At 41.6% G+C, this 12,073-nt stretch overlaps 1 protein-coding gene across 1 annotated transcript in view; it reads left to right on the top strand.

Annotated features, from left to right (window-relative positions):
* FRAS1 (Fraser extracellular matrix complex subunit 1) overlaps positions 1 to 12,073 on the top strand; it is a gene marked incomplete at its 5' end in the record, with an annotated part of 444,917 nt that overhangs the window by 335,405 nt on the left and 97,439 nt on the right. Inside the window, 3 exons of the mRNA XM_081100823.1 lie at positions 8,057 to 8,188; positions 9,221 to 9,346; positions 11,582 to 11,829. Of these exons, the coding sequence (XP_080956949.1) occupies positions 8,057 to 8,188; positions 9,221 to 9,346; positions 11,582 to 11,829 (506 nt within the window). The remainder of the gene's footprint in view (positions 1 to 8,056; positions 8,189 to 9,220; positions 9,347 to 11,581; positions 11,830 to 12,073) is intronic.

Below are 12,073 nucleotides of genomic sequence, written 5' to 3'. Positions count from 1 at the left end.
CACTGGTTAATAAAATTACATAGATTTTTAAGTGTGCAATTCTCTAATACATCATTTGTATATTGTATTGTGTGTTCATCACTCCAAGACAAGTCTCCTTCCATCACCATTTATCCCCCCCTTTACCCTCTCCTACCCTCTTTCCCATTGATAATCACCATACTGTTGTCCAGCTGAGTGTTTTGGTGTTTGTTTGCTTAATCCCCTCAACATTTTTATCCAATTCCCTCCCCTCAGTTGTCAGTCTATTCTTTGTATCTATGTCTGTCTCTATTTTGTTTGTTAGTTTATTTTGTTCATTAGATTCCACATATAAGTAAAATCATATTGTATGTACTTGGCTTTCTCTTTTATAACATTTTTTAAAGAAAAAAGAGTAAGTCTTTCAATTATTGTACAAGCCAAAACAATGTACAGAATTGTCTTATTTCACTTAGCATAATACTCTCCAGGTCCAGCCATGCAGTTTGTAAAGAGTAAGATTTCCTTCTTTTTTATGGCCAAGTAGTATTCCATTGTGTAAATGTACCACAGCTCTTTTAATCCACTCATCTACTGATGGACACTTGGACTGCTTCCAAATCTTGGCTACTATAATTAATGCTGCAATGAATATAGGGGTGCATATATTCTTTCAAATTAGTGTTTTGGGTTTCTTTGAATATACTAGTATTCTTAGAAGTTGAATCAATGGGTAATAAGGCAGTTCCATTTTTAATTTTTTGAAATAACTTCATCCTGCTTTCCACAGTGGCTGCAGCAATTTGCATTCCTACCAACAGGGAACAAGGGTTCTCTTTTCTCTACATCCTTGCCAATACTTGTTGTTTGTTGATTTATTTATTTATTTATTTATTAAATATATTTTTTATTGATTAAGATATTACATATGTGTCCTTATCCCCACGTTGCCCCCTACCCCCCCCCTCCTGCTCTCACCCCCCCCCCCTCCCGTTGTCCTTGTCCATTGGTTAGGCCTATATGTTTGCATATAAGTCCTTTGGTTGATCTTTCCCCCTTACCCCCACCCTCCCCTACCTTCCCTTCAAGGCCCGACAGTCCAATCAATGCCTCTCCGTCTCTGGATCAGTCCTTGTTCATCAGTTTATGTTGTTCATTATATTCCACAAATGAGTGAGATCATGTATTTATCCGCTCTCCAGTTCCATCCATGCTGTGGCAAATGGTAAGAGTTCCTTTTTCTTCTTCCTCTTCTTAAAGAATACCTTTCAGCATTTCATATAATGCTGGTTTGGTGGTAATGAACTCCTTTAGCTTTTTTTTATCTGTGAAGCTCTTTATCTGACCTTCTATTCTGAATGATAGCTTTGCTGGATAAAGTAATCTTGGTTGTAGGTTCTTGCTATTCATCACTTTGAATATTTCTTGCCACTTTCTTCTGGCCTGCATGGTTTCTGTTGAGAAATCAGCTGACAGTCGTATGGGTACTCCCTTGTAGGTACTTGACTTTCTTTCTCTTGCTGCTTTTAAGATTCTCTCTTTGTCTTTTCCTCTTGGCATTTTAATTATGATGTGTCTTGGTGTGGTCCTCTTTGGGTTCCTTTTGTTTGGGGTTCTCTGCGCTTCCTGGACTTATAAGTCTATTTCTTTCACCAGGTAGAGGAAGTTTTCTCTCATTATTTCTTCAAATAGTTTTTCAATATCTTGCCCTCGCTCTTCTTCTGGTATCCCTATAATTCTGATGTTGGTACGCTTGAAGTTGTCCCAGAGGCTCCTTACACTATCTTTATATTTTTGGAATCTTTTTTCTTTTTTCTTTTTCGGTTGGGTATTTTTTGTTTCTTTGTATTTCAAATCTTTGACTTGATTCTTGGGATCCTCTTGTCTGCTGTTGGATCTCTGTATATTATTCTTTATTTCAGTGTATGCTTAATTTCTAGTTGGTCTTTTTCATATCCTTGAGGGTCTCACTAGATTTCTTGAGGGTCTCACTAAATTTATCGGCGGTTTCCATAAAATTCTTGAAAAACCTTATAAACGTGGTTTTGAACTCTATATCCAGTCGTTTGCTTTCCTCCATTTCTGTCATTTGTGACCTGTTTCTTTGTCTCCGCATTTTTTATGCTTCCCTGTGTTGGTAGAGTGGTTTTGTGTGCTAGGTGTCCTGTAGGGCCCAGTGGCTCAGCCTCCCCCAGTACCTGAGGTGGACACTCTTGGTGCGCCCCCTTGTGGGCTTTGTGCACAGTCTTGTTGTAGTTATGCCTTGATTGTTGTAGGATCACTGGGAGGAATTGACCTCCAGGCCAATTGGCAGTGAGAATCGGCTGTGTCTGCAGTGGGAGAACTTCTGTGCTGAAGACACCCTTCTGGGGCAAGACTTGCTTCAGTGGGGCTTTGGTGCTCACTGAGTCTGCCCCCTGGGTGTGTCCCTTATGGATATGAGGAGTTGTAATCCGGATGCCCCCCTCTGACCACTGGGTACACTGGCTCTTGGAGGTTACCCAGCAGGAGCTATGGAGAGAACTGCAGATTCCCCGTCCTTTTTTGGAGTTTGGAGGTGCCCTGATGAGGCCCAGCTGTGAAGCAATGCAAGCTGCTGTGGGGCCTTGGGCCTTCTCTTGGAAGTTCTGGGTCTGTGGCCCAGCTGCTGTTTGTTAGTTAATTTTCAGGTTGCAAAGGGCCAGGGCATTCATATGCAAAAACCTCTGCCGCAGCCTGGGTGGCGCGGGGTCTCAGGGAATCAAAGGGGGGAGCAAGGAACTATGGCGGATTCTCAGTCCTGCCCGAAGGGGCCACACGCTTCTCAGTGTCCCGACAATCCAATTGCTGCAAGCACCTCTGAGGGAAAGCCGCCCTCGAGTTCCGAGTTCTGCCAGACAGTCCAGTTTCTCCACGTATGAGTCCTGGGTCCCCAGAGACTTCCCAGAACCGGAGTTCAGAGCAGTCAGGAGCCTGTGACTCCCTCCTGATTCAAAAAGACAGCCGCATCCTCAGGTACCAGCCCCCTTCCGCGCGCGCGAGTCCCCGTACCTCTGCACTTTTCTTCCGCAGCTCCTGACCCTCAATGTGCCTTTCTTTTTCCTTCTAGTTGTAGAATTTGCACTCCGCCAGCCTTCCTGTAAGTTCTGGATGATGTCTGTTTTGTCTTTTTATTGTGTTTTGAAGTTGTTGTAGGAGGCAGCAATTTCGGTGTTTCCCTATGCCGCCATCTTAGTTTCTCCAATTTGTTGATTTATTGATGATAGCCATTTTGACAGGTGTAAGATGGTATCTCATTGTGAATTTCTCTTATGATTAATGACATTGAGCATCTTTTCATATGTCTATTGGCCATCTGTATGTCCTCTTTGGAGAAGTATCTAGGTCTTTGCCCATTTTCTTAATTGGATTATTTGTTTTTATTGGTGTTGAATTTTATAAGTTCTTTACAAATTTTAGATCTCAGCCCCTTATCAGATATATCATTGGTGAATATGTTCTACCATTCAATGTGTTGTCTTTTCATTTAGTTGTGTAAAAACTTTTTAGTTTGATGTAGTCCCACTTGTTTGTTTGTTTGTTTCCCTTGCCCGAGAAGATATATTAGAAAAAAATATTGCTACCAAAAATGTCTTAGATTTTACTGCCTATGTTTTCTTCTAGGATTTTTATGGTTTTTGAGTCTTCCATTTAAGTCTTTAATCTATTTTGTGTATGGTGTAAGAAGGTAGCCTAGTTTATTTTTTTTTTGCATATATTTCTCTAATTTTCCCAATGCCATTTAGTGAATAGACTATCTTTACTCCATTATATGTTTTTTCCTCCTTTGTCAAATATTAATTAGCCATAAAGGCCTTGGTTTATTTCTGGGCTCTCTATTCTGTTCCATTGAACTGTATTTGTGTTTTTTATGGTTGTACCATGCTGTTTTGATTACTGTGGTTTTGATATCAGATGGAGTGATTCTTCCAACTTTGTTCTTTCTCAAGATTGCTGTGATATTTAGGGTCTTTTTTTTTTGGTTTCTTATAAATTTTTGAAATATTTGTTCTAGTTCTATGAAATATACCATTGGTCTCTTGATAGGAGTTGTCCTGAATCTATAGACTGCTTTGGGTTTTGTGGACTTTTTAATGATATTAATTCTTCCTATCCATGAACACAGTATGTGCTTCTGCTTATTTGTATCTCCTTCATTTTCTTTCTTCAGTGTTTCATAATTTTATGAGTATAGGTTTTTTACATTATTTTCTTTGATGCAATTGTGAATGGGGTTGCTTTCTTAGTTTTTCTTTGTGATAGTTAATTGTTGTTGTATAGAAATGCAACTGATTTATTTTGCATCCTGCTACTTTACTGAATTCATTGATCAGTTCTAGTAATTCTTTGGTGGAATCTTTAGGATTCTCATAATCTGCAAATAATGACAGTTTTACTTCTTCTTTTACAGTTAGATGCCTTTTATTTCTTCTTCTTATCTGATTGCTGTGGCTAGGTCTTCCAGTACTATCTACACTAATAAAAGAGAAAAATGGAAATTGGCGTAAGGCGATACCTTTTTCATTGGCTAATCAGGGCTATATGCAAATTAACTGCCAACTAAGATTGGCAGTTAACTGCCAACTAAGATTGGCAGTTAACTGCCAACTAAGATTGGCAGTTAACTGCCAACAAGATGGCGGCTAATTTGCATATGTAGGCACAATGCAGGGAGGCGAAAGGGAAAGCAGGAAGAAGCCCCCTGCCACTGACAGTGATCTGAAACCCAGGGGGGAGCTAAGAGCTGGGGGGCAGGGCAAAGGCGGCCCTGGGGCCGCCTTTGCCCTGCCCCCCAGCCATGATCGGAGAATCAGGCGCCTTTGCCGCCCTGGCCAGTGATAGCAGGAAGTAGGGGTGGAGCCAGCGATGGGAGCTGGGCACGGTCGAAGCTGGCAGTCCCAGGAGCTAGGGGTCCCTTGCCTGGGCCTAAAGCAAAGCCCACGATCGCGGCGCCCCCCGCTGCCACTGCAGGTCCCCGCTGCCTGGGCCGGACGCCTAGGCCAGAGGCGTTAGGCCTGGGCAGGGGGGGAGCCTGCAACCATGGGGAACTGGGGGTCCCCTGCCCAGGCCTGACACATCTGCCGGAGGCTTCAGGTCTGGTCAAGGGGCCGATCCGGTGATTGGTGATCGGAGGGTGATGAGGGTCAACTCCTCTGGCTGAGGCATCAAGCCTGGGTGGGGGGCAGAGCTGGGGATTGGGGGGATATGATGGTTCCCTTGCCCAGGCCTGAAGCCTGGGTCAGAGGCGTCAGGCTTGGGCAGGGGGTGGAGCAAGCGATCAGAGGGAGATGGGGGTCCCCTGCCCAGGCATGATTCCTGGGCCAGAGGCCTCAGGCCTGGGCGGGGGCCAGAGCCAGTGATCGGGGGAGATGGAGGTCCCCTGTGCAAGCCTGACACCTCTGGCGGAGGCGTCAGGCCTGGGCAAGGGGCCGATCAGGCGATCGGAGGGTGATGGGGGTCAACGCCTGAGGGCTCCCAGTATGTGAGAGGGGGCAGGCTGGGCTGAGGGACACTCTCCCCCCCCACACACACACACACCCAGTGCATGAATTTCGTGCACCAGGCCCCTAGTATTGAATAAGAGTGATGAGAGCAGATATTCCTGTCTTGTTCCTGATCTTATAGGAGATGCTTGTAGCTTTTGCCCATTGAGTATGGCTGTGGGTTTGTCATAAATGGCCTTTATTATGTTGAGTCATGTTCCTTCTATTCCCACCTTGCTGAGAGTTTTTGTCATAAATGGATGCTGTATTTTTTTTTAAATGCCATTTCTGCATCTATTGATATGATTATGTGGTTTTTATCCTTCATTTTGTTTGTGTGATGTCTCATGCTTAACTTTTAAGACCTATTCTCTTAGCAACTTTCACATATGCAATACAGTATTATTTACTACTAGAGGCCCAGTGCACGAAATCGGGCATGGGTGGGGTCCAGGCAGCCCCCCCAAATTGGGACAATTGGGGTAGGCGGGCCAGGGGGAGAAGCCACGGACTGTTGGCCAGCCGCCCCACCCCCTGGACGAACTCCCAGTCAAACTCCTGGTTGAGGGGACAATTCGCATATTAGCCTTTTATTATATAGGATAGTCACCATGTTGTACATTACATCCTCAGGGCTTATTTATCTTATAACTGCAAGTTTGTACCTTTTGACCACCTTCACTCATTTCACCCACCTCCCATCCCTTACCTCTGGCAACCACTAATCTGTTCATTTTTTAGGGTCTACATATATAATAAGTGAAATCATATGGTGTGTCTTCAAGGTCCATTGTGTTGTCTGTCACAAATGGCAAGTTTTCATTCTTTTTTATGGCTGAATAACATTCCATCACATATATATGATGTTTTCTTTATCCACTTATCCATTAATGGACACTTAGGTTGTTTCCATGCCTTGCCAATTATAAGTAATGCTGCAGTAAACACGGGGATGCAGATATCTTTTCAAATTAGTGTTTTAGTTTTTTTGTATTTTTTCTTTAGATAAATACCCAGAATTGGGATTGCTGAGTCATATCATAATTCTATTTTTAATTTTGTGAGGAACCTTCACACTGTTTTTCATGGTGGCTGCAATAATATACATTCTCACAAACAGTGCACAAAGGTTTTCTTTGTCTTACATCCTCACCAACACTTGTTAATTATTGTGCTTTTGATAATAGCCATTCTCACAGGTGTGAGGTAATATCTCATTGTGGTTTTGATTTGCATTTTCCTGATGATTAGTGATGTGAACACTTTTAGGTTAGGTGGCTCAGGAGGTGGCAAAGGAAATAAAGAGAGTTGATCAGAAAAGGAAGGAAGGAAGGAAAGTTTATCCTGCATCCCCGGGAGACCCACGTACCCCCAAGGACAGGGCACATGGATTCATGCCAACAGAGAGGGGGGCACCTTTTTTATACTGCAGTTGGGTGAGGGGCGGGGACATGAGCTGAGATATTCAGCTGAGGAAGTTCCCACTGCTGGGGTTTAGCAAGGTATTCAGGAAGGAGTCAGTATCTGTGTCTGGCATGCTGATCTGTTAGAAATGCCAGGGAGAGTCCATTATCTCATCACAAGTCTGCATGTATCCGATCCTGGGCTCTCTCCGACCTAACAAACACCTTCTCATGTACCTGTTTGTCCTATGTATGTCTTCTTTGGAAAAATACAGATCAGATTCCTATTGACCGTTACTAAGTTCAGAAGAAAGTGAAGAAAGAAACCAGTTTCTTATAACCAACCCCTCTGAAAACATAGCACACATTTAAAATAATCCATAGTAAATAAAGTTAAAAAATAAATAAAAATAAAGTAATCAACAGTGCAGTTTTCTCAATTGCCACTACAAATAAACACATGAATGAGCTGGTGAGGGCAGGCAATCCTCCTGGCTTTTAGAGAAGCGAGGGTGTGTTAAGTTATGGGGAAGTAGAAATACGAATCAAGGATCAGGCAACTCTGCTTTCATTTCCCTCAGGTGATCAGTATTCACTTGGCTGTCAGGTAATCCAGGGAAATAAATCTTAAGGTCACTGTTTTGTTCACAAAGGTGTCTTCCATTTATTGTGTTGTGCATAACAGCCAGGTAAAAATGGGTCTGCTTACTTCCAAACAAATGCCATTTAAGATGTTTGTATGGACATTTTCTGTCCTGTTCAAAAGTTATTTTCTAAGGAGACATGGACATGTCCTTTCTAAAAGAGATTTCTTGAAAAAACAATCTTTCCCTGGAACATTGGAAGAATGAATTTAATTAAAAAATAATCCCATAAGTAAAAGCCTTTACCAACATCATATAAGGGTACAAGTTTTGTATTATTTTTCTTTCCACTAACATTTATCAATATCTCGTTGTTGTGAAACTTGCTTCTTAGAATGAACTTGTTGTTATGGCCCTTTACCCTTTTTGTTATCCCCTAGAAAAGGTTTTGTTAGAATAGCTCACAGTATCTTGCTTACTTACTTTTCCCATTTGTCAGCATCTCTTCAAAGTGCTATGGTAATCTAAAAAACTCTGGCTACACATTTATGGAAATAGCCTGAAGGTGACCAGCCTACAGCAGATTTATGTGTGTGTACCTTTCTAGTTTCAGATGGAGAACACACGAGTCCAGAGATGGCTCTCACCATTCACTTACTTCACTCTGATCGGCACCCCCCAGTGTTCCAGGTCACAGCTCCAATACTCAAGGTCAGCCCAGGAGGCAGAACTTCCATAGGTAAGAGCTGGGAGCTGGAAAGAAGCATGGCTCTCAAAATGGAACCTTACTTTAGCAATCGTTCCTGTTCAAGCCTCTTGATGCTTACCAAAAAGTAACAACCTCCTCTTCCAGAAGGTACTTGCTCCTCATCTATATCTTTCCCTCTGCCCATTTCCATGAAAATAGAAACAGCACAGAGAGAAGGCAATAAACCCTTCAGAGGCCAATGCTCGGGGATGGAATACAACACAGAATTTATTATCCAGCCTCCAGGAGACTGATTTGTGGCCATCACTAAAATATAAAGTAACAGAGAGCAGAGAGAATAGGGGGGAGCCTTTTCAATGACTTCCTTCATTTCCTATTTAGAAAGTAAAGAGTAACGGGAGAAATGACAGATCACAGGAACCTTGTGAAGCTGTGAAGAGTTAGTGTTGGCCCAGTTCTTTTGTATGTGATTTATCTATTACTATACTCACTCTTTAGAAGTGTATTCTTTTGCCAAGAACATCCTAAGTGCAGATTCTTATTCAGTTTCTACATGTGGGTATTGGCCTAAAATTAATTATCATCCAACTTATAAACAACTGTCACTTTCACCCTACTTCTCACTCCACTGAGGGCAGGAGCAACTATTGTTAAAATAACTTGGCTCTTATGTAGATTCAGAGAAAGAAGAAAAGAAACAATTTAAAACAAAGTTAGTTTCTGGGAGTATTTTTTGGAAGAAAACCTACCCGAGCTAGTCAGGTAAACCTGACCTTTTTGTGGACTTCCATACCTTCATTTGTGTGGAAATAAAAATGGTGTCTGCATTCAGAACTACCTACTTATAAGTTAACTTGTGGAAGAATCTACTTGTAATTTGGGAATTGACTGTATTATCAGTTTTCACTCCTTTGTGGTTGATTGGGGTTAAACAGTGCTTTCTTATAACTATCAGATTACCCACAACATGGCTTCCAGCCTGGCCTGGGGCTTCAGTGTACACAGAGAATACAGTTTTTAATGTACACACCTTCTCACCAGGCTTTATTCTCCTGACCGCAGGGCTGCAGGTGGTAATAAGAGACACTGAGACAGCGCCTGAAGAACTCCTCTTTGAGCTTCGGAAACCGCCCGAGCACGGCGTACTCCTTAAGGACACAGCTGAGTTCCCAGGGCCCATGGCCCCAGGTAGCTGCTCACTCTGTCATCGAAGGATTTCTTGCTCTGCAGTCAGTTTTATGTGTCTCAGACAATAAGTCAGCAGTTTTGTGGGACAAACTATGAGGAGATAACTTAGAAAGGGGGAAAATTAGTGTTTAGTTCATCAACTGAAATATTTGGGACTTCTCCGTGCCACCTCCCATGCCCAAAACTATGAAGCTGTTTCCTCAAATTGTAGGTGCAATTGGTTGATTTTTTGAAACCTGGAGTAAATGCATTCAGAACAACCTCATAGGAGTTGTCAGCTGCCACTCTCTGATAGGTTGTTCATGGGCATGAATTTGTTTCCTTACTATGATATGTAAATCTTCACAGTATTTATAGCACTGCGATTCCGATAGTGTCAACTACATGTATCTTCATAAAAAAAAAAGGGAACACATTTTTAAAATAGTATTTATGCCGTATAACAGTGTGGTGATGTGACCAGCTTTCCAAAATAATATTTACTGCACTTTCTCCAGCTATAAAAAATAACACGTATTGTTTAGAAAGTATAGAAAAGCACAAAGAATATAACTAAATCTAATTTTTAATAGTCATCCCTTATATATCAAAGTAGATATTACCCCCTTGAACGTTGTCACCTTGGGATGCTCTGTGCGTATTCTGACAGTCTGTACTTTCTCAAAACCTTCCTGTAATTCCTAGTTGTCGTGTAAAGATGCATTATTCTGAATATCCCTGCAGAGGTAGGGGGCATGTGTTTGACCTTGAAGGTAGATTGGATTTGTGAGAACAAGCAGTAGGCATTTGGGAGTCACAAAGGCAGATTTTTCACAAATTTACTGAACAAAAAAAAAAAGGATATTAGGATAGTAGATCCTAAGGGAACTACTTTAGGAGCATAATAGTCATAGCCCAGTTTCGTGAACATCATATTTCCCCTCTATTTGTGTAATTAACATAGAGATCCAAAGATGTTAGTAAAATGTTCTTTTTAATGTATTACAATAAACTTATCAGTTTTATTACTTTTTTAAGCACACCACCACTAGCACCAGTAAATCACCGTAACACAGTGTTGAAAGAGAAGGCTTAGAAGACTAATACAGAGCATGAATAAATTCTTTAGTTTAATTACATCACACCAGTTATGAGAGCCAATAGTCTATCAGGAACGGGAGTTGAATATAACACCCAAGAAGACCAGTTCCTGACTGTGGTCTGTGGGATTGGTGGGACCCCGGACACTACGTGGCATTTCTCATAAAAAAGGGATCCTTGACCAAACAGTTTTGAGAAGCTTTCATATTGTACATTACAGATTCTAAAATTCTCATAAATCCTGCAGTTTAAAAGTCAGAGAAAGGCGAGTACCATATTGATTTCACTCATATGTGGAGTTTAATGAACAAACTGAACTACCAAGCAAAATAGGGACAAACTTATGGCTAGAGGAATTTGTGGGAGGGGGGTTGAGCAAAAAAGAAAAAGGAGAGATAAATTCATGGACATGGACAACAGTGTGGTGATTGCAGGGGCGGTGGAGTGGAAGAGGGTAAATAGTGATGGGAAAAACAATAAATGAATGGATAAATAGATAAAATCAGAAAAAAAGTTTTTAATTTTAAATTTTGTTTAAATCTATTTTTCCTAAACTAATATGACCTTTTCCACACAGCACATATCAAATCTATCATGAATTAGTGCTCCAGACTAAGTTTCTAACTTCAAGTACATTTTTAAATTTTTAGATATTTTTTAATTTTAAAAAAAAAACAGCTTATACTCTCAATTAAAACAAAGACCTCTTACAGGTTCATTAAGCATAATTTATTTTATTGTTCAAAAAATTTTCCATATCAAGATTAGGTACTAGAAGAACTGTCATAAAGAATAAAGGCTTGTCCTTTATTCTCTAGACCTGAGAGTGATGAATGGATCTTATAGAGGCAGATTTTTTTAAAAAACACACACAAAACAAACAGTAGAGCTTCCTCCTGTGGAATGAGCCACCTTGTCAAATAGTGAGACTTTCACCTTGAGAAGTGTTGAAGGACAGGCTAAATACCTTTTTCAAGGGTAGTGTAAAGGGAATTCTATATTGGGTGGGTGGGTGGGTGGCTGGACTAATTAGCTTCCATCTCCCCGTTTGTGATCCTGTATGTGCTTTGAAATACTGAGATCAAAGGTGTTATATAAATGAAAAGCGTCATTCCCAGAAGTAATTGGTTCTGTAATTTGTTTTATTCTTAAAAGGTGACACTTTCACATATGAGGATATTGAGAAAAATGTGCTGCAGTATCTCCACGACGGCTCCTCTGCGCGGGAGGACAGCCTGGAGATCTTGGTCACAGACGGCCTCTCGGCGATGACGGTGGACGTGAGAGTGGAGGTGTCCCTGTCAGGGGCCCCAGCGCCTCGGCTGGCTGCCGGTGCCTCTCTGAGCATGACCGTTGCTAGTGAAAGCACAGCTGTAATCACAAGATCTCACCTTGCTTACATTGTAAGTGCTTACACTTGCCTTCCTCTTCTCTGTGCCCTCTGACTGGGCTGACCAGTGAGCAGTGCCCTGAGTATCTGGGGTGTCAGGTAGATGGCCATATGCAGAACTTTTTCTCAACTTTCCTATAGCTCTGCTCTTTGGAATAGTTACACTCTTTATCCCAACAGCTCTTGGTGTCTCATGCACAGACAAGTGAATGGGCAAACCTTGATGGTCACACAATGTGTATGTGAAAGGACGGGTG

The sequence above is a fragment of the Myotis nattereri genome, assembly GCF_964212035.1.
Source record: "Myotis nattereri genome assembly, chromosome: 1".
Classification (NCBI taxonomy): domain Eukaryota; kingdom Metazoa; phylum Chordata; class Mammalia; order Chiroptera; family Vespertilionidae; genus Myotis; species Myotis nattereri.
This window is presented reverse-complemented; position numbering and strand designations above follow the sequence as displayed.